General features: G+C 39.7%; 1 protein-coding gene across 3 annotated transcripts in view; it reads right to left on the reverse strand.

The window, feature by feature from the left end:
• PALM2AKAP2 (PALM2 and AKAP2 fusion) overlaps positions 1-22,538 on the reverse strand; it is a 416,273-nt gene extending 393,735 nt beyond the window's left edge. For 2 of the 3 annotated variants that reach the window (XM_036990572.2, XM_036990582.2), the window contains exon 1: positions 22,432-22,538. In XM_036990572.2, coding sequence (XP_036846467.2) covers positions 22,432-22,523 — 92 coding nt within the window. In that variant the 5' untranslated portion in view covers positions 22,524-22,538. Of the gene's footprint in view, positions 1-19,336; positions 19,711-22,431 lie in introns of those variants that run through there. The other variant, XM_036990574.2, reaches the window with a different exon arrangement.
• Between the last annotated feature and the right edge of the window lie 337 nt (positions 22,539-22,875).

The following is a 22,875-nucleotide window of genomic DNA, read 5'->3' on the forward strand; positions in this document are numbered from 1 at the left end:
AAGGCAAAGCATAGGCAGGATGCTAACTTCTGCCATCTTCCCAGTTTCACTGGCTTCATAATTAGTGGAAATTCCTTCCAAAAGGTGATAATAGATCACTTGCCTCGATTTTGGGTGTTGAAATTTGATTTTTTTTAGTCTTCTGGATATTTTAGTAAGAAGTTTTGCATGGCAGACTGCCTTAGGAGCTCATAGGTAGACACCATTTAATGTGGGAGCCCTCCATCGTCATTCAAAAATTTCTACAGGCATGGTAAGAGTGAAAAGAGTCACCTTAGGGAGACAAGGCACAGGTAAGTGTTGAGTAGTACAAATGGAGAAAGGGTGAAACACCAACTTGTATCCAGGTATGACTGGAAAGGAGAAAGTATTGACAACGTAAAGTATAATGGCAAAATGTTTCTGTCAAAGAAATATGAAAACCTCTGTTCTTATGTATTATAATTAAAGCAATGATGATTAGCATGTGAAAGTTGAACTCTCCCTGAGATGACCAAGATGGTGAAAGTGAACAACTCTGTGGCTCTAATTATAGATAGGATTCAGCTTACATGATGATGAGTATTTTGCTAATATGTGGTAAACAGGAGACAGGATGCTAAAAAATAAACACATAAGACAATTATGGCCAAGCAAAGTATAGGAACTCTGCTTACTTAGAGCTTTTCCCATGATTAGATTACTGGATTAGACAAGAAGAATTAATATTGTCAGAATAACCATCCTGCCAAAAGCAATCTACAGATTCAATGCAATTCCTATCAAAATACCAACAACATTCTTCAATGAACTAAAGCAAATAGTTCTAAAATTCATACAGAACCACAAAAGACCCTGAATAGCCAAAGCAATCCTAAGAAGGAAGAATAAATTGGGGGGATTATGCTTCCTGACTTCAAGTTCTACTACCACAGTAACCAAGACAATTTGGTACTGGCACAAGAACAGACCCACAGACCAATGGAACAGACTAGAGAGCCCATATATAAACTCAACCATATATGGTCAATTAATATATGATCAATGAGCCATGGATATACAATGGAGAAATGACAGCCTCTTCAACAACTGGTGTTGGCTGAACTGGACAGCTACATGTAAGAGAATGAAACTGGATTATTGTCTAACCCCATACACAAAAGTAAACTCAAAATGGATCAAAGATCTGAATGTAAGTCATGAAAGCATAAAACTCTTAGAAGAAAACATAGGCAAAACTCTCTTGAATATAAACATGAGCAACTTTTTCCTGAATGCATCTCCTTGGAATGCATCTCCTTGGGCAAGGGAAACAAAATCAAAAATAAACAAATGGGACTAAATCATGCTAAAAAGCTCTGTACAGCAAAGGACACCATCAACAGAACAAAAAGGCATCCTACAGAATGGGAAAATATATTTGTAAATGACATATCTGAGAAGGGGTTAACATCTAAAAATATATAAAGAACTCAGAAGCCTCAGCACCCTAAAAACAAATAACCCTACTAAAAAATGAGCGGAGGATATGAACAGACAATTCTCCAAAGAAGAAATTCAGATGGCCAACAGGCACATGAAAAGATACTCCACATTGCTTACTATCAGGGAAATGCAAATTAAAACCACAATGAGACATCATCTTACACCAGTTAGGATGGCCAACATAGAAAAGACTAGGAATAAAAAATGCTGGCAAGGATGTGGAGAAAAGGGAACCCTCTTACACTGCTCGTGGGAATGTAAACTAGTTCAACCATTGTGGAAAGCAGTATGGAAGTTCCTCAAAAAACTAAAAATAGAAATATGATTTGACCCAGGAATTCTACTCCTAAGAATTTACCCTAAGAATGCAGGAGCCCAGTTTCAAAAAGACATATGCACCCCTATGTTTATCACAGCACTATTTACAATAGCTAAGAAATGGAAGCAACCCAAGTGTCCATCAGTAGATGAATGGATAAAGAAGATGTGGTACATATACATAATGGAATATTACTCAGCCATAAGAAGAAAACAAATTCTACCATTTGCAACAACATGGATAGAGCTAGAGGGTATTATGCTCAGTGAAATAAGCCAGGTGGAGAAAGACAAGTACCAAAAGATTTCACTCATCTGTGGAGCATAAGAACAAAGCAAAAACTAAAGGAACAAAACAGCAGCAGACTCACAGAACCCAAGAATGGACTAACAGTTGCCAAAGGGAAAGGGACTGCAGATGGGGGGTGGGAAGGGAGGGAGAAGCAGAATAAGGAGCATTACAATTAGCACACATAACATAGTGGGGGCCACAGGGAAGGCAGTATAGCACAGAGAAGACATGTAGTGACTCTAAAGCATCTTACTACACTGATGGACAGTGGCTGTAATGGGGTATGTGGGGGGCACTTGGTAATGGGGGGAATCTAGTAACCACAATGTTGCTCCTGTGATTATATATTAATGATATCAAATTAATGATACCAAAATTAAAAAATGTAGATTACTGGATTAGCCTTACGCTTCCTGACTTCAAGCTCTACTACAAAGCCACAGTAACCAAGACAATTTGGTACTGGCACAAGAATAGACCCATAGACCCATAAACAGACTAGAGAGCCCAGATGTAAACCCAAATATAGTCACCAAAATTGATAATTAATTTGATGACCTCTGTTAGAAAAATATACACATATTTTTCAAAAGAAAATTCAAGAATTATTGGTGTCTTTCAATAGATGATAGGCCTGGGCTGTTTAGAAATATTACAAATAAAATTCAAAGTACTTAAAAAAGCACATATATTCATCCACTAATATTTAAACATTTAGTTCTTCTATTTTAGGTAGAAAATAGTTGATTTTTAAGATGTAATCATTCTCTAGGAATTCAGGATGTTTTCCCTTTATTTATATTTCCATATAGTATTTCTTTAAAATATGACTAAGAAAGCAGCAAGCCCGACTCAGAGCCTAGATAGAGTAGGAGGTACCTTATATGGCAACTATTCTTCTAAGATAACCCAAAAAAATTGCCTATACAAAGGGATTTGTTAAACACCTTGGACTTCCCATTAAAACCCCAGGAGGGCCACACTGTAGGAGTAAGTACACTCTATGTCAAAGGACAATACTGAACTAGAACCCCTAACAAAACATAAAATCAGATCTCCACAAAGTAAAGAGAGTGTATCCGTAATTTAACTGCCTGGTAATACAACACTCCTCAGAAGAAGATAACTGAACCCAGTATCTCTAAAATATATTATCCTTAATGTACATTAATAATTATAAATTACTAGACATATAAAGAAGGAAAATGTGACCCACAATCACAAAGAAAAAACTGTCAACTGAAATAGGCCCACAGAAGACACAGATACTGGAAAAAGAAGATAAGGACTTTAAAATAACTATGGTAAATATGTCAAAGAATCTACAGGAAAATACAGGTATAATGGGTGAAAAGATAAGGAAATTCATAGACATATGAAAACTAACCAAAAAAAAATCCTGGAACTGAAAAATAAAGTATCTGGAATAAAAAAATCCATTGAATGGGAATAAAAGCAAACTGGACAATGTGGAAGAAAAAAACATTGAATGTGAAGATGGATCAAGAGAAATTATCATAATGGAAACACGATACAAAGAAAAAGATTTAGAAAAAAGATGGGCATTGCCTCATTAATTTATGGGATAATACCACTCTAATATATGTAAAATTGGGGTCCCAGAAATACAGAATGAAGAATGGGGTGGAAAAATTATATATGCTGACAGTCCAAAATCCTGTAGGAGAAATATAAAAAAAAAAGACCGTATCTCACCACATCCTGGTCAACCTGAGAGATCTAAACAAATAAATAATGCAATATTGGACAATAAAGTAAACACTAAATATACATGAGTCCATACTGGTGTGTATGTATGTATGTGTGTGTGTGTGTATATATATATATATATATATAAAGATAAAGATTAGGAAATATAAGTCTTCCTACAAAAGGATTCCAAATGAATTATCCCGATACTCTCCCCCTCAGAAAGGTAGAACTCCCCACCCCTTCTTCCCCCAAAAAGGGGAAAAGAAACTTTACAAGGAAGAAACCTGGCAAACACTACCTTGTGACTGAGGTTAATAACATTATTGATAAGTCACATTGACAATGGATACCCCTGAGATGATGTGATAAGACTGGAACTTGACTTCTGTGATTTCCGCCAAAATCCATACACCCCCTCTAACCATGAGAAAAACACCAGGCAAATCCAAATTGAGGGAAATTCTATGAAATACTTGACCAGCCAGTACTCCTCAAAACTATCAAGGTAAGAAAGAACATGGAAAGTCTGAGAAACTATCACAGACCGCGAGAGGCTAGGCAGGCATGATGACTAACCATAACGTGGTATCCTAGACAGGATCTTGGAACAGAAAAAAGACATTGGGGAAAAACTAGTAAAATCTGTATCCAGTGCAGGATTTAGGCAATAGCATTATACCAATATTGGTTCCTTAGTTGTGACCAATGTATGCTAGTATTATAAGATGTTAAGAACATAAGAAACTAAATGAGGGGCATATATGAACTCTGAACTGTTTTGGCATCTTTGATATAAATCTAAAGCTGTTTTAAAATAAAAAATCTATTGAAATTTTAAAAGTGCAAAAACATAAGCAGAGTCTCAATGACTTGCAGGCTAACTTCAAGAATTCTACTGTTTGAATAATTGGAGTTTCAAAAGGAAAGGATTGATAATGGAATGGGAAAAATATTTGAAAAAATACATGCTGAGAATTCTCCTGAACCCCAAGCAGAAAACAAGAAAATTACATCTAAACAATTACAGTCAAAACTAGTGAAAACCAAAGGACATGAGAAAATATTAAAAGCAACCAAATACTTTTTACTAATGTATCGTTGATGTACAATCTTACAAAGGTTTCACATGAACAGAATTGTGGTTTCAACATTCACCCATACTATCAAGTAAAGCAACCAAATTTCAAAAAGGCATATTGCATACAGGGAAACATTGATAAAACTGATGACTGACATCTGAAATATTGAAAATGAAAGACAACAGAATGATATCATTAAAGTGCTAAAAGAAAACAAAACCTATCAACCTAGAATTCCTTATCCAGCAAAAATATTCTTCAAAAAATAAAGGTAAGAAAAAAAAAGACATTCTCAGATAAACAAGAACAGAATTCACTGGCATAAACATGCTACGTAAAAATATGCTGAAGGAATTTCTTCAGGCTAAAGGAAAATGACACTAGATGGTATATCATGAATAAAAAAAATCATAGAGAAATTAGAAATTATTTCAAACTAAATGATAATGAAAATACAACAAATCAAAATTTGTGGTAAGCACCTAAAGTTCTTAGAAGGAAATGTAACACCTATAATACCAGTATTAGAAAAGGAGAGCTCTTTTATGGTCTGCATTTTCATATGAAGATGCTGGAAAAAGAACAAAAGAAATCCAAAGTACATGGAATAAAAAATAAGAAGGAAAGGAATGGAAATCAATGAAATGGAAATACACCAAAAGTTGGTACTTAGAAAAGAGTAACAAAATCGATAAATCTCTATAAAAACCAATCAAGAAAAAGAAAAGAAAATACTCATTACATCAGGAATGATATTAGGAACATCACTACAGATTCCTGGGCACATTGAAAAGAAAATAAGAGAATATTATGAAAGACTTTACCAGTAGATTTAACAACTTAGGTGATAAAGACAAATTCCTTGGAAAATAACTTACTGAAAACAACAAAAAAGAAACTTAAAATCTAAATAGTCCTGTATCTATTAAGGAAATAGAATTTACAGTTTAAAACATTCCAAACAAGAAAAATTCAGCCCAGAAACTTTCACTGGTGAATTCTACTACAACTACATAAACTCTTCCAGAAAACAGAGGAGGAAATGTTTCCCTGCTAGTTTTATGATATTAACGTAACACCGACACCAAAATCTGACAAGGGCATTACAAGAAAAGAAAATGACAGGCAATATATTTCATGAATACAGATGCAAAAGCCTTAACAAAATATTAGCAAAGGGACTCCATAGGATTGTGTCATTAGATCTAGAAGAAAGTATTTGACAAATATAACAGTTCATTTTTTAAAAAGCAAAACAAAACACTGTCAGCACACTAGGGAAAGCAGGGAACAACCTGAATTCGTCAAAGGACATCTATGCAAAACCTGTAGTTAATACTTAATTGTGGAAAGGACAAATCTTCTACCCTCCCCAAATGTAGACCTACTTGTAAGCTTGTCATCAAGGTGTGGGAAAGTTTTCTTCATTGACTACAAGCCTAAGCTTCCACTCCAATACTAGGCAGACTTTAGCCAAGGGCATTACCTCTGACCTCTGGTTTATGCTTTTCCCTACAGATCTTGTATACTATGAACCAGCAGAGTGACAACCTAAGCTTTGAGAGTATCAAGACAGGCCCCAGCTGCTGATACTCACATGGAACCTGCATCTTACTACCATCTGGAAAGTCAGGTCTAGAGATATGGCTTAAGGCATGACGAGAGACAGGTGTGAGTCTCAGAAGTGGAACATAGCTCCCACTACACTCCAGAGTGATATCCCCAAGATGGCAGCGCAGGAGAGAACCCACTCTCTGTCCCCAGGCAAAGAACAACAATTAGCTATCCATGAGCAAAAATAGCTCTGGGAGAGCTCAGGAGTCTATTTAAGAAACTTCAGGAATACAGTGGAATAAAAATAACAGCACAAAGAGGGAAGGACAAACAGCTTCATTTTGCCTGCCTCCTATCCCCTAGGCTGGCACTGCTCAGCACCAAGAAGAAACTCCCCAGGAAGAAAGAGTTCCCCTCACCGGGAAAGAAACAGGTGAGCCACCAACTTCCCTAGCCTTTCAAGGCACTACATTAAGGGCCTGCTTGGGTTTCATCCCATCCAGAGACCAGCAAAGCAGAGATATATACCGACAGCTAGGAATAAGGAAGAAAAGAAGGAGCTACCAATACCTGACATGCAGGAGGAGTGACCACAGTTCCCAGGGACCTGCTCTGCGGGTGACCCCAGCAGCTTTTCCCACTGAAGAAACCAACAGCCACCAAGCATCTTTGGCAGATTTCACCTGTTCATAGTTCACAGTTTTTCGAGTTCATGGATGCCAGCTGTCTGAGTCCCTTCCCACTCCCTTTCCCCATTACAATGCTAACACCTCCCAGTATCTTCCAGTATCTCCCCCACCGGACCCCAGATCTGCACCAGCAGCCAGCCTTAGCCTCTGTGGCTGTGGAGTATGGATGCCGGCATATACCCTCAAGGATGACCAATCTCCTGAAGCAGGCAAATTTAAGCAGTGGGTGACAAGGGCCAAAGTTTTCCATCAACCTGGAGATTTGGGTCTCAGGAATCCTTTGATAATTTCCAAGGTAAGAATGAGTAGGAGAAAAGCAGAAGTGTCAAATTAAAATACAGATAGACATATCTGAAGGGTGGCATTTTAGAAGGAGGTCTTAAAAAGTGGGGAGTTTCATACACACACACACTCCTAATCTTTCTTTTTTCAGTCATGACACTCCTATTTTTCTTGTACTGAAGCCACATGCACATCACCTTAATATAATAAAATGCTTCTGATTTCAAGATTTCAAGACCTGGAATGAAACTAACAGGAAGGCACATTTTACAGTTGACATGGGCTCGGGAAGAACATATCAAGAGCCCTGAAGAACTGTGCTTTAGTTCACACAAATGTAATTAGGTTTGGAGAGCCTTCATTTAATTAAGCAATCAAGAACCCATAACTGAAATCTTGTTGTGTATAATTTCATTCTTAAACATTTATTCTCCTGATGACACTTAGCTCCCATAACAAGGAAAGAGTTTGCGGGATAATTCCCATCTCACATAAATGAAAACACAACTTAATAAAATGTTTGAATTATCCTTTATGATATAGGTTGCTCTTCCCTGGTTTTCAATAGTAAGGATCCCTAAGTTTGTTACTCTCATCCAGAAAAATGTGATACCACAAACTTCTTGGTCCTAACATATTATATTCATATCCATGTGAATACTGTATTCATAGAATCCTAACTTGACATTTACACCAAGATATTACTGCTTTGCACACACTTGACGTCACAGATTCACTTTTTAAGTATTTAAGAAATAGCCAGAGAAAAATATTTTTAGATTTTAAATTATTCATGAGCATAAAAATTTTCAAATTCCTATTTTAAAAGAAAAGATTAAATATATTTACCTCCTAAACACTTTTTCACAACCCTCTACCCTCCCCTTTCAAAAAACAAAATAAAATAAAGACTTTATTCACAATGTAGGCCAAACTACAATGAAGAGCCAGGTTTTGCTCTTTATATATTGATTGCTTAACTTCAGTTCACTGAAACAATTCCCTACCATGAGGGTTGTTTTGGGGGAGGATGTACAATAAGATGAGACCCTCAATTCTTACATTACATACAGCTCTACACTGTGCCTTTGCACCCTGAATGTTGATACAGTGTGGTCTACAGACCAGAAGCTGCTACTGAGCTTGCTGGGAATGTAGACCCTCCAACCCCACCCCAGAACTACTGAGCAGAATGTTCTCTGTAACACTATTCCCAGGTGACGCATGTGCACATTACAGTGTGAATCTCTGAGGAAATGTGACCTTATTATTCATGTCATTAACTTTAAATTCAAGGCACCTCCCTCTCAGAAAGTAAGAGGGTAAGGTAAGCAATGGAAGGATAGAGAACACAGTTGTTTCTAGACCAACTTCTTTAGTGCTTTCTGAATGGCTAACAGCTATAATTTGACAGATCTTAATGCCTTTCAAAGTTAGAGGTTCCTGATGTGATTTCAACAAATACCCTGCAACTCTTCATATGTTTTTGTTTGTTCTGTTTTGTTTGCTTTCTGTTGTTTTGTTTTGTCAGTGATCCCACTTTGCACTGTATTCTGAAAAACTTTGAGTTTCTGATTCCTCAAGAGGGACAGGCATTCACCACGGTACTGCAGCATAAATTGTCATAGAGGTAGTTAGACATAGGCTCATTCACACAAACAAAAACACTTGAAGACTGTCAGTTACTCCAACTAGATTTAATATTAGGATTGGCTTGGCTATTGTTTTTAGGGAGTGACTTACGATGTTGTAAGGTGACTAGTCCAGACATTAAGAACAAAGTTTTTATGCTAAATTAATTTTGGGGGCTAAGAACTGGAGGTGAGAAATTAATCTCAGGGCTAAGAGTAATTCAGAATCTCTGAATTCCTATGATTCATTTACACTATGTGCTCCAGACAGTGTCCAGGAAACCTTCCCTAACATAACAGCACACTTCATTATAGTTACTTGGCCAATTATGTTAGTTCCTCATTAGAGTGTGGCTTCCGTGAAGGCAGGGACTATAGCATATTCATCTTTGTATCACAGGTACCCAGAAAACCCCCTAGCACATAGTAAGTACTTAATATTTATGAGCTGAATGAGTGAATAAATGAACATAATTAACAGAGAAATGGAGGTACTGGAAGCAGGATAAGCAGCCTAAACAATTTACTTTCCAAGTATGAGATATTATATAAAAATAGGGAATACAATATATTTAATTTGCATCCCATTTAGTCAGAACCTGTAAAACACATCTTTTGATTGGAGTATATTTTAGGCTATTGTGTTGTCTGTGAAGACAATTAAATATGATGGGACAGATTTTATTGATTTGGCAGCAATTTAGGAAGCATTCACTTATATACTATTAATAAGTTAAATTGTCATTTATACTTAAACAGTAGGTCAACTATGAAGTTCTTTTCACAAAAAAGAATTCTGACTAGTAAACTTCCTTGCTAAATCGAGAAGACAATTTCATTTCTTTAAATAAAATAAAATTCTAAGTAGCCTTCCCAGAACCAAAATTGGTCTTTCCTCTAAGGAGTCCCATCTTGGGGATTTGTATGATAAATCATAAGAAAAATGATATTTTCAATGGGAAGCAAATGAACACATTGGTAGCTTGTGGAACTGGAGCTTCTTCTTAAATTCATGAGTAAGCTCATAACAATTATCAATACCTGTTACATATTTCAGAGCCTTGAGCTCCAATGACCAGAATGTGTGGATAAACAGGAAGTTGTCAAGTTCCATGCCAGGAATGTGAAGTGTGTTTCTGTAAAATTTCCAACGCTTTCTATCCTTTGCACACTCTGTTGGGATCCCAGCTGGAAATCAAAGGCAGGCACAACTGGATAACTGAGGCAAGCTCAACAAAGGGCTGCTTTACAAAGGAATGGGCAGAGTTAGGAGAGCACAGGACAGTGAAGTACCAGGGGCTAACAAAGCGGGGAGAGAAGTCACAACCACACCTAGTCCACAAGGAGCAGAGGAAGGAGTGGTTACCAGAACCAGGGAAGAACCAGAGCTAGAGATGCAGGCGGGAGCTGTGGCCTTCAGATGAGGAACCCACGGCCAGGCAGGAAAGGAGACCACAGAGTAAATACACTGACCTCACTCTTCTTCCATCCCTGGGTCTCCGGCTGGCGCCTTCCTTCCACCCATCCAACCCAACGGGAAGCCAAAGGGCAAGAGAGCTGAGTTGATGCAAGTCGTGAGGTCAGTCTCACAGGGCACAAGCAGTTGGGGAAGGGTAGAGAGAGGATCTGAAGAGTGAAATGAGAATATCCACCACACACACCCTTTCTAAAATTCTTCTACTGCAAAGTATTGATAATCTCAGTCACGAACTGATTTTTCCATACACATTCCTAAGAACTGATTGTAAAAGAACTATAATAAAAATGAGTTTTCTAATAATAATAACATTTGGTAGTTCCTAATGTTTTCACAGAAGTACAAGATTCATTGATTCCCTCAAAGATACGGTGAAGGTAAGTCTTCTCTTTATCTCCCTGGAAGCTGCTGAAATGAAAATCTGGAATGCAAATTTTATCTACTTGAAACTGGCAAAGACCTAAGAGTCCCAAATTACAGACTGTAAGAACTGTCAGCCAAAAAGAATAAAAATTTTATTAAATCAATGGACAACCCTACAAGGTGATCTATACCTCTACAGATCTCGACTGGTTTTCCGATTTCTAAGTAAGGAGGCAGAGAGGCATAGGGTTGGAACAATGAGGAGTGGCGTGAGCAAGTCATGGCAGACATAGGAAACATCTGCATGGAGGTGCAGGCCAGAGTGGGCCAGAAAGTAGCATGACCGAGGTACTGTATGAACCCTCTATCTTTATTACCTGTAAAAGCCTGAAACTTAAAAACATAGAAGACTAGGCTGGAGAGGAGGGATGTAGGAAAAAAGAAGGAAAGTAACAATGACCTTGGTAGGTAACAGCCCTCTCCCCTTTGTAGATGCTAAACAGAGTCAACCGCATAATGATAAATAAGCACCAAATATCTGTCCCCCACCCCAACACACACACACACAAAGTAAGTTGGGATGTAGGATCCGAGTGACCTACTTACTTGCTACAAAACATTTTTAGAGCAGAAGACATTGTACAGCTGTAAGAAATTTTTATGAGGCAAAATATCTCATCTACAGTTTCTATCTTCCCTAAACACTGTCTCTTACTTCTTCTTGGGCAAAAAGCAGGTTTGGATAGAATTACCTCCACTTGGAAATGAAAAATAAATGCAAAGCTGTCAACATGCATATATTCTATATGCCTAATTATTATTTTTAAAAAGGAGAGGAAAGCAAAAAGCAGATAAGTGTATTTCAGAAAAATAACACAAGAAAGAGATGAAATTTTCAGGTACTCTTCTCCATTCATTCAAAGAAATTAAAGAAAATATGAGCCCTTTTTTAAAATGTATAAAATGTGCAGGCAGAGTCAGAAAACAAAGTGGCAGTAACAATAAAACCATTATAGAAGTGAAAGTTACATTAAAATGAGTAAGAACTACACAAATACTGCTTTAAAAAGGAAAAGAGTTGTCTGAAAGGCAGACTTTAAGATGTAACAAAAACTTAGGGAAAATCAGGAAAAAAATGAAAGCAATTCAAAATGGTTATGGAGAGCAATGAGTAATAAATATACCTGTAATAGATAACAGAACAAATGCGTTGTTTAATTGCAAGCTACAAAGAAATTATCTTTATAAAATATAAAGGAAAATGTGAATCTTCAGATCCAAGGAACAAACCATTTTCCAGGAAAAACAGAATCAGTGACTTGCAGTGAGAAGCATCACAGAAAAGTTACTAAATCTTCATGTTTACAAATAATTCTATCAGCACCAAGGTGTAAAAAAAAATTTGTTTTTTTCAAGAGTGAGAAGAGAGGGAGGAGTGAAGCCAGCTACAAAGAGGAAATAATCAGGCTAGCCTCAGACTTTCACAGAGCAACAATCAATGCCAGAACACATGCAACAATGTCTTACAGAATTATGAGGGGGGAAAAACATGATTCTATAATCTTATACACATTCAATTTGTTTGTTCACAGAAGCAAACAGAAATGCATTCAGAATATGACACCCTTTGGTCCTGTTTGAATATAAAACCTTCCAAGTGAACATTAAATCCACTCAAAATGCTCAGGAAAGCGGATATCAATGATGAAAAGGCTGGTGGTGATTTTGACCCCACTGAGATCCAGGACTAGCTAGCACTAAGCCCACAAAGCATGGTCCTGCCTCAGGACCTTTGCAACTGTTTCTTCTTCTGCGTGGCTCACCCCTCACTTTGTTCAAGTCTGTATTCAAAACACTCCAACTCAGAAACCTGTATCCTCACTATGGTATCAAAAATAGCCTCTCTCTGCACCTTCCAGTCTCCTAATGTGTTTTATTTTCATTAACATTTATCACTTCCTGACATTAATGTATATATGCATCCATGTCTACCCTATAAATAGAAGCTCTATGAGGGGAGGGCCTTCTTCAGATTTACCCACTGCTGTATTCTCAGCACTTATAACAGTGGCTAGTAACTAAAAGGTGCGTGACTGAATGAACTGTGAGGATTATGGTTACAGTTCAAAACTGGAAATACTAAAAACTGAAAATGTAAAACAATATAACTGTAACAAGTGCCAAATGGATTGCTAAGTGATGTTCTCTCATTTCTTCAACTATAAGAGTAAGGGATAAATCAAGTCTAAATCTGACAAACTAAAGAAACCTACTTGATTACTTTTGAAAGTTAATCAGACGTTTTAAGTTTTGACTGTAAATAATTTTCATTATCTTTTGGACTAAAGTTTGCTCTTTGTATTTTATGGCTCCCTAGTGCTCTCTGAAAAGCTAACAAGAAGCCAAGAGGGCCTCAGTCCAGTAAGAGCAAAGGCACAGACTGACCACTAATAGAGTGATTTCATAAAGTCAGATGTCAAATATAAATATACTACTCAGCTATAAATATATAATGTGGCTGCGGCTGTCAAGGATTGGAGGGAGCAGGAACTTGCAAACATTACTGGTGGCGATGCAAAGTGATACATTTTTGAAGGCACTTTGACAATATTCAGCAAAATTTATAATGTGCATATTCACTCACTCAACAATTCCATTTCTGGAATACAGAATACAAATTCATTTGCAAGGTGTACAAGGATGTTCACTGTAGCATTGGATATAATAGAAAAATTTAAAAAAAGGAAACCAACCTAAATCTCCACCAGAGGGGACTAATGAACTATATTCCAAAAGTAAATGCTAAGCAAGTAATAAAAGTACAAGATGTAGATAAATATATATTGATATGTAAAAGTATCCATAATATATTACATGGGAAAAGCAAGCTACAGAACAACATATGTGGTATGGTTTCATTTATGTCAAAGGAAGTATTTAACTATGTAAGTATGTATTCCCAACTCTATTTTATCTGCATGGAAAATACCTGGAAGGATACTTCCAAACTGTTCATGGCAATGACCTCTAGGGACTGAGACTTGGGGGAATAATAGGAAAAGGGGAGGTTAATTCCATAAACTTTTATAACATTTGAATTGTTTGAAAAAGCATATATTAATAATTTAGATAACTGTCTAATCACTATGTTGTATACTTGAAATCAATATACTACTGTATATCAACTATACTTCATTAAAAAAAGCAAAAAATAAAAAATAAAAAAATTGAGTTTAAAAAAAACACTGAGACCACAAACAACCCAAAACCAGACAAACCTAGCTGACACCACTAAGTCACTATATTGACTCCAGCTTGCTGTTGTTTTTTTGATTCCAATCTGTCTACTGTGTTAGGTCTGAGAGCCCCAGTTCACCTAAATGGACTGAGTTCCAAGGCTGAACCTTCTTGCTCTAGATTTTGAAATCTGCAAACTGTGGGCAGCAAATCCAGATCAAGAAGGGGCATGGTTCGGTATAGAAGGAGAAGGGAACTTCTAGCCATAGAAGCAGGCTAAACCTGCCGCTGAGTGTCATCTGTGTCAAGCAGAACCATATGCCCTCAGGTCTGCCATCTGCAGACTGGACATGCAGAGAATAAACTCAGAAGGCCAACAAGGTTTGATAATGCTCCTGCTACCAATGTCCTGGCAGGACGCTGGGTCCCTGGACCCTGAGCAGGATTTCTCAAAGCCCCCTAAGAACAAGGACCACATGTGTCTTCATTCTGTAATTACTTGAATTACTGCTCTGTGCCAGCATTCATCAAGGAATTCTTGCCCTCATGGAACTTATTCTGACATCTTATTTATCCTGGATCCTTAGTTGATGGCAAAGGGCCAGGCACACCTAGTACATGCTCCATAAATACTAGATAACAAGGTTAGTGAGGAATAGAATCTGTCAGAAGGAACTGGCAAGAGGCCATGCTCTGCAACAACCTAGCTTTGTGGCTTTGGACTGGTTTCATAACTCTGCCTCAGTAGTTACATCTACTTAATGGGGTAAAATTTTTCTAGAGCACCACCAGAGCAACTGGAACACTACGGTAACAGTATCTGTCTTACGGTTAAACATATTCTCATGCTTCCTGTGTTACCTGATTAGACTTTCAAAAGTAAAAAGTTATAAAAGAGTTCATTAGACAATGACTATTGACCATAGATATTCAAATTGATTCTGTCCCATGGAAGAATAGTTACTTCATCCCTCTCACCTCCATGGAAAATTTCAATTTGTATCTATAAGTTTATCTCAGCATTCTCGATAGACCTATATATGGGTGGAATTTTGAATTCCCCTTTGAACTGATTGTATCTTCTTGCCAGTTCTCTCATTAATTAATGTGTTCAATACAATTCTTGACATGTGAAAAAATAAATAAATAGAAAATAAAAAGTATATATTACCCCATGATAAAAATTAATTTTTAAAAGCCTAGACACTTTATTTAATGCCTACAACATGCTGAATACATGAAATGGCACACTTTGTGTAACAGAAGGACAGACTTAGCAAGGAAAATGGTTCAAGGTCTCATAGCACCTATAGTCACGGGTTCACTAAACTCTAGGCTCACTGAAAACAGGATCACTGATGTTTTGGTCACCATTTATCCCCAGTATCTATCAGAGTACTTGGCATATAGAAAATATCCAGTAAATATCTGCTGAATAGATGAATGCATGAATGGAGGCATATATCAAGGACCAGAAGTCATCTGTGACAATATCCCTACCACACCTATCCCTTAAGGAGCTTAGATTTATTTATGTGAAAAAATAAAGCTTAGTTTAGATATTCTGTGATCTCCACTGGATGCTTTAAACATGTCCTGCAGCTAAGGGCACATGAAAAGCAGTTTCCTCATCACCCCAGTTCTGAGGCTGCCCTGAGTGTTGTCAGACGCCCCAGTGCATGAAGGCACAGCAACAATTTAAAGAGTTCCCATGTTGTGCTCTCCCTGTCTTGGCTCCTGTGCTGTTTTTTTGAAGAATGTGTTCTAAAAAAGTGTCCAGCAAAGCCTATGGGTGTAGTTATCAAATCAGTAACTGTGTATGCTAAAGTTAATTCCCACAAACGCATTGATCTCATACTCAATCCAGCAAGGAGGACAGCCGAGTACAATTAGGACCTTCTTTGCTTGATACCCAGACTTTTCTTCAACTAAGATTCTCCTGCTTTATTAAAATCAATAATGCTCATGAATAAGTGGCTGTGCTTTTACTTCCACTCCTTTTCATTTTAAATTAGTGTCATTGGCTTATTCAAAGCTCTTAGATATTGACACACAACAAAGTGGCTTTTAAAATTGATAATTCCCTTCTGTTGCAGACATGTGCAGAATTCTGATGCTTGGCTATGACACATTTTCTATGCAATCCATTTTAAATACCTTGTGAAGGAAAGGTGGTTTTAGTTTTTTGAACTGTTAAGCTTTGAAGTAGAAAAACACAAATTATCATTACAGCCATGATAACACGTTTTGGTGGCTCTGCATTGCACTTAGACACATTTCTAACTTGTCTTCCCTTTGCTGCCAGAACGCCAGCCACACTACCTTTCTTCCAGTTCTTCTAACTGGCCAAGGTCTCTCCTGTCTCAGGGCCTTAGTGTGTGCTGCTTTCTCAGCCCAGAGTGATTTTTCCCTCTACCCCTCACCTAGCCAACTCCCACTCATCCTTTAGAGCCCATGTTACATACCAGCTCCTAAGAGAGGCTTCACTGATCCCCTAATCTAATCTAATCTATATTCACGTCCTGTTGTTTTCTCTGTTTTTTCCATCCATGGCATTCATTACACTTTGTATTTATATATTCACTTATGTTTACTGGTTTAACATCTATCTCTTTGTTAGATGATGAACTCCAGATAATAAGAATCATGACTGTTTCGTTGATCGGGGATAATCTCAACAAACACATGTTGGTTAAGTGAAAAAATAAAAAGATGTGAATTTTATTCCCCCTTTTAATTCTTTTTTCATAAACATAAGTTGGACACAGCTAATAAGGAAAATTGAGGCCCTACCTCACTCATGTTCAAGGCAGGCTGCCACATCTAGGATGAGATTTGGGAGAAGGTTTAGATTGAGGGGAAGAAGTGGATTTGGCTTCTGATCATTATTCAATAGACCCAAGTTAGGACAGATAAAGGTGGTACTCTAAAAAGGGGAAAAGGGTGTTAAAAAGCTAATTAAACTAATGAAGCAAAGGAAGTGGGGCACGGAACAGACATACAGTTGGAAATGTGAGAGGTTAATTGGAAGGTAAGGAGGACTTTGGAATGTCACATAGGAACAGGCAAGCCAGGGCCAACCTGATCAGGGGAGAAGTAGGCTGGCTGAGTCTCCAGGTCCATCAGGGAGAAGAAGGCTAGTTGAGGCACTGGCTTGGATCCTTTGGAGGAAGAGGAACAGTGTGATGAGGAAAGCCTTTATCCATGGGGAGCTCAAGGTGAGAGGTAAGCACATCTGGAAAGAAGTTAGCTGTGGCACAGAGAGGAAATGGGGGGAAGCTCTGAGGAAGTACACGTACAGATCCTATATGCTGTTCCACAGTTGTTGAATACTCAAGTTCTAAGTCTGGAAGATATGTTATACACTGATTAATGTAAGACTGTAAAAATGAAAGTTATTGCCCTAGCAATCAATTAGGGTGCCTTTTAACCTTATATAGTGGGACGAGACCTACATTCATTTTCCTGTAAAGCACAGACCCCATGTCTAAGAAAGCAGCCGTAAGCAATGAGAATGGAGAGTACCAGAGAACAAGCTCTCCAGTTTCTGCTCTGTATGATGGTTGATTCTCCCCATCTACAATGGTATCTTGAGAATTGTGTTACTATCAGTTAACTTTGGAACACTGTGTTTCTTTATAAATTGTCAGGGGGAGAAAAAGCAGCTTGATGCTAACCTGTGACCCCATATAATGTCAATGGAGAATGCTGGAGACTAAAATATTACTAGACAATAGATAATGTTTATGGGTAATAGGTATTTTTTTTTAGCTTACTTTGTTCTAGGCTCTGTTCTAGAACCATTATATGTATCAATGTGTTTCATCTTCGCAAAACTCAAATGAAATAGTTCTTATTTTTGTTTCCAAAAATGAGGCCCAAGATTGACATCATTCGGCAAAGTGAAAAAGGACTCAATCCAGTAAACTCACTCCACAGTCTTAATCGTTAGCTCCTTAAATCTGTACATAGCTCAGTTTACAAAGCCCTTTAGAAGTGAAATAATATCTGATCCTCTCAACAATGCTTAAAAGTGATTTAGGAGCATCTTTGTCTCCATTGTATAAACAGGGAAACTGAGGCATCAAGATATTAAATTACTGCTGTAGGAAATCAACAGAACTAGTACCAGTCAAGGCAGGTGCTGAAATCTGTAACAACTCACTCCTTAAATACCACACCATCTCGCTTCTGCTTTAACAGCCTTGTTAGTGAGGATTGAATTGCATCTTACACAAGCAGATATGCAGAGGGATAAAAGCTGCATCTAGAGTTTATTGGGCTTGGCATATAAGTCCCAATACGTGACAACAGGACATTATCTCCAGGCTGAAATATGATTTCATGGAGCCTCAGTGTCAAGGAGTATCCGTGGGAAGAGAATAGTGGGAGCAGAAACTGACCAAGTGATCAGTTATCTAATAGCTGGCTCCAAAAATGACCCTTTCCTGGAGCCCGTCGCCCATTAGAGTGGCGCTGCTGCGGCAGCAGCCTGGGGGGAGTCACCAAAAAGCAACGCAGGGATGCAAGGCAGCACAGAGAGGAAGCCCGGTCCAAACCCACAACCTAAGCTCTTCAAGAGCTCTTTCCAGGTTAACGCCCCTCTTGCCTTCATGCCTTCTTCCCCAACCCTCCCGTGCCATGCCCGTGGTGCCAAGCGCTGTAAAACCTCGGCCGCCGCTCTTACGTTCCTGTCTCTTTCATCAATTACCCCAGGTACAAATCAATTATTTTGGATCGTCTGGTGGTTTATAGTACCCTGGGCATGGCAGCTCTGGCTCATATAACCCACTAACTTATCATCCTTCCATTACACATTTCACACCGAACCACATTTGCTTCCGATCCGCAGTGACCTCCCTCCACCCCCACCCTTTTTTTTTTTAACTGCGGTCCAGCAATGCTGACATGGTAAGGAATCGGAAGTAATGGCTATTGCGGCCAAACTCCCTGAGAAGGTGAAGGTTGAGGCAGGCAGGGGGAAGCCTAGAACCTGCCTCCCCTCCAGAGGCCCTGCTGGCCAAGGGGCAGTGGCACAACCACGCGTCCCCGGGCGCCGGCCCCTTGGCGACGGCCGCCGCGGGCGGCTGCTATAGAAACAGCAGGGTACACACCCGGCTGAAATTAAACACCCATCCTGGTCAGGCACCCGAGCTGGATCTGCCCGCTGCCTCGGTCGCCATGGCAACATGCCGAGAGGAGGGCTGCAAGCGGCGCTCACGGCGCGCGATACTCACTCCATCGTGGGGTTCCCGGCGGCGGGGTGCGCTGCTGCGGGGCTCAGCCGGCTGCTCGCCTCTGCCAAGCTAGGCGCTCCGGCAGCGCTGCGCGCGAGGTGGAGCCGGCAGCGTCTCCCCTCCCCACCCGCACCCGCCTCCCCCCTTGAGGGTTGAAAGTGAACGCTCAGGCTCTGTCAGCTCCCAGCCTGCGAATAAAACGGGAAGCAATTGGATAATGTTGCTCCTTGGGCGCTAGACAAGCCACTCCACTTAGGTGTTTCGGGGAGGGAGTGCGCCGGCAGCTGCGCGCCGGGCGGTGTGCCCACCGGCGTGCGGTGCCCAGGCGCCCGAGGTGCAAGGTGCGCCGGAGGCTCTCCTGGGACCGGCGCTGCTGCACTAAGGCTTGGAGGAGGAGAGGGAGGGGGAGATGGTTGGCTGCGGCAGGTGGCACAGCCCAGAGGACGCAGGGAAACGACTGAGTCATTGGCAAGGTTGCAGTTCTTGCGGTTCGGGAAGTTGCAAGAGAAAAAAAATGTCTGGCCTCTACAGAAAGAAAGTACTGCCCCCTATGGGCTGGGCATGGGTTCGGAAATGCCATGGTGCCAGCCCAACGGGCATCTGAGTTTCCCAAGGAAAACGTGAGCTATGTTGCAGGACAATAATGAGATATTTCATAACTTTGGTGACCCCGCGCCCTCCTTATCACACCACAGTTTGCTCTTTCCGCATGCCAGGAAGATACTGTCCAGCGTCATTTTCCCTAGCTTCTTCTTTGAAAACAATAGATACACTGAACATGATTTCCCGAGCTACCACGGCCCCACCCTGGAGTTATACACCTCCCCTGGGCATATATTCCCTTCCTACACCCCCTCTGAGAATTCCCTACTCCGCAGGATCCCCTGGGTAGGAACCTCACACCCATTCAGGTGCCCTGCATCTGCTGCAGTGAAAAGCAGGCGGGACCAGCTTCGGGCTGTCACTTTGTCTTCGTGCCCCCGGCCCGCCCCCCTGTGAGTGGATGTCTGCTAGGTACTGAGGATGTAGCCCTAAGCACAGCCATCAGTCCCTGCCCTACTGCAGCTTCCTCGCTAAAGTAGAAAGACAAAGCACAGAGAAAGATAAAAGTAAAATATCATCACAGGCTGAAAATATTGCTATAAAAATTAAGTAATAAAATAACACGATGAATGTTTTAAAATCAAATTATGATTGAACAATTCTGTGAATACAGGAAAAAGCACTGAATTGTATATGCTGGTTGAATTTTATGGTATTATATACTAATAAAGCCATTTAAAAAAATACTATGATGAAGAGAAGGGAAATGTACTTGTTAAGGTAGGATGTTTAAGAAAGTTCCCCTGAAGAGACTGGCCTGAGAGGAGAGGGCTGAGACATGCAAGCCACAAGGGAAGGGCATTTTAACAAGCCATCCACTTGCTTGGTGGTTCTAGATGGGAAAGAGCTCTACACATTCAAGACACTAGAAGGAGACCAGTGCACAATGTTCTGGGGAGATTCTCTGCTTTTCCTTCCCTTCTGGGAAGGAAGCCACAAAGTCAAACCCAATGAAGATTCACAGAGCTGTTTTGTGAAAAGAGATTCTGGATCATCTCCAGGTTTCCATTCACAGAGAATCTAGTGTGAATGTAGAGATCATAAACCACCCCCGCAATCATGTCTGTCTCTAGCTACCATCCTATCTTTACTCTTGCTGTTCAAAGTCAAGTCTCTTGAAAGGGTTATCCATACTCAACTATCTCTCCATCGGCACCTCCTATTTACTCCCTGTAGCACATAGGAATTAAGTTCAGCTGTCTTGACCAGCAAGAGATTTGATTTTCTACCTCTTAAAAGTTTAGAGATAAGCAGTCCTGGACTGAGACTCTCAAAGAGCTAAGAGACCCAGTTTCTTCCAAAATATTGCTCTGTCATTTGTGGTCTCCCTTTCCAAAGTCATTTCATGGTCCAGGTTAGCTGTTCCACCTCCAGCCATCATGTCTGCATCCCAACCAGTCTGCACTGCAACCAGCCCAAAGGTGGAAGGAGCAAAGAAGGGGCAAATGACGTATGTCAACTGCCTCATGGAAGGCTCCCAGAAGTTGCCAGAGAACACTTTTACTTACATCTCTTTGACCAGAATTCTGTCACATAGCCCTATGCAGTTTTCACAGAGACTAGCAAAGCAGTCTTTAATCTGCATAGTTATGGACCTTGCCAAAAATTCAGGGCTCCATTTCCATGAAAAAAGGGGAAAATGGGTATTAGGGGACAACCAGCAGTGTTTGCCATACCCCTCAGTCCTTAGCATTCTAGCTCCTGCCTCCCCCACGCCACTGATAGCGCTCATCATGGGATCACCAATGCCAAAGACAACGGGCATGTCTCAGTCCTCTTCTTTCTGATTTCTGAGCAGTGTTTGACATTCTGAACACTTCTTTTTGTTTTTTGTTTTTGTTTGTTTTACTTTAAATTGGGTTTACTGAGGTTTGATTTACATATAGAATTCATCCTTTTTAGGTGTCGAGGTCTATGAATTTAGATACATTACACAGTCATGTAACTACCATCATTGTCAAGATATGCACTACAATGTACAGTTGATGGATATTTAGATTGTTTCCAGTTCGTGGCAATTACTAACAAAACTCCAATCAACATTTATGTACAGGTATTTGTGTGAACATATGTTTTCACCTCTTCAGGACAAATACCTAGGGTCACTCCTTCCATTTTGACATGCTGTTTTATATGACACCACACTGTCACAACATTACCTACCTTTCTCTGCCACTTGCCTCTTAAATATTAGTGTTCTGCAGGGTCTAATAGAGCTCTCTTCCCTTCTCACCATACATGCACTCTGAACAACTTCATCTATTTCCATGGCTTTATATAGCCAATTATATGGTGCCCACTTCCAAAACCAAATCTCCAGCCCACACCTCTCTCCTAAACTTCAAAACTGAATACCCAAAGGCCACTGTAACATCTTTACCAATACCTCAAACCCAGTGTGTCCAAAAGTCATTCATCATTTTCTCCTGTACATCTCCTAATAACCCGCCTGCCTCTCCCAACAATAAAGAAGGGAATGTTCACACAGAAACCTGGGCATCTTCTTTGATTCCTCAGCATCCTGAGCTCCCATATCCAGTCTGGTTACCTCGTTCACACACTTGTACAACTGACCTGGGATCATCCTCCTTGTAGAAACACACTTATTGTTGTTCTTTTAGCTCAAAAAACTGAAAAGGCCTATTTGTTTTTGTTTTTAGAATCCTCTCACTCACCCACAAAATGACGTATGTGTTCTGAACAACCCATGATTATGTACGTACAGATGTAGCAAGAACATTGATTTCACCGCTGCCAAGTCTGACCTATGATGGAAGATGAACAATGACCTCTCAGAGATGACTCAGTGACACCATGGACTCATCAAGGGGACTTTGCCAAGGGAAAGCTGTCCCTTAACTACACATTGGAAAGAAATCAGTTCAAAGTCACTCAGCTACACTGCATGCTGGTAAGCTGAGAGCCAGATCTTGGAG

This window comes from Manis javanica, chromosome 2 (genome assembly GCF_040802235.1).
Source record: "Manis javanica isolate MJ-LG chromosome 2, MJ_LKY, whole genome shotgun sequence".
NCBI lineage: Eukaryota > Metazoa > Chordata > Mammalia > Pholidota > Manidae > Manis > Manis javanica.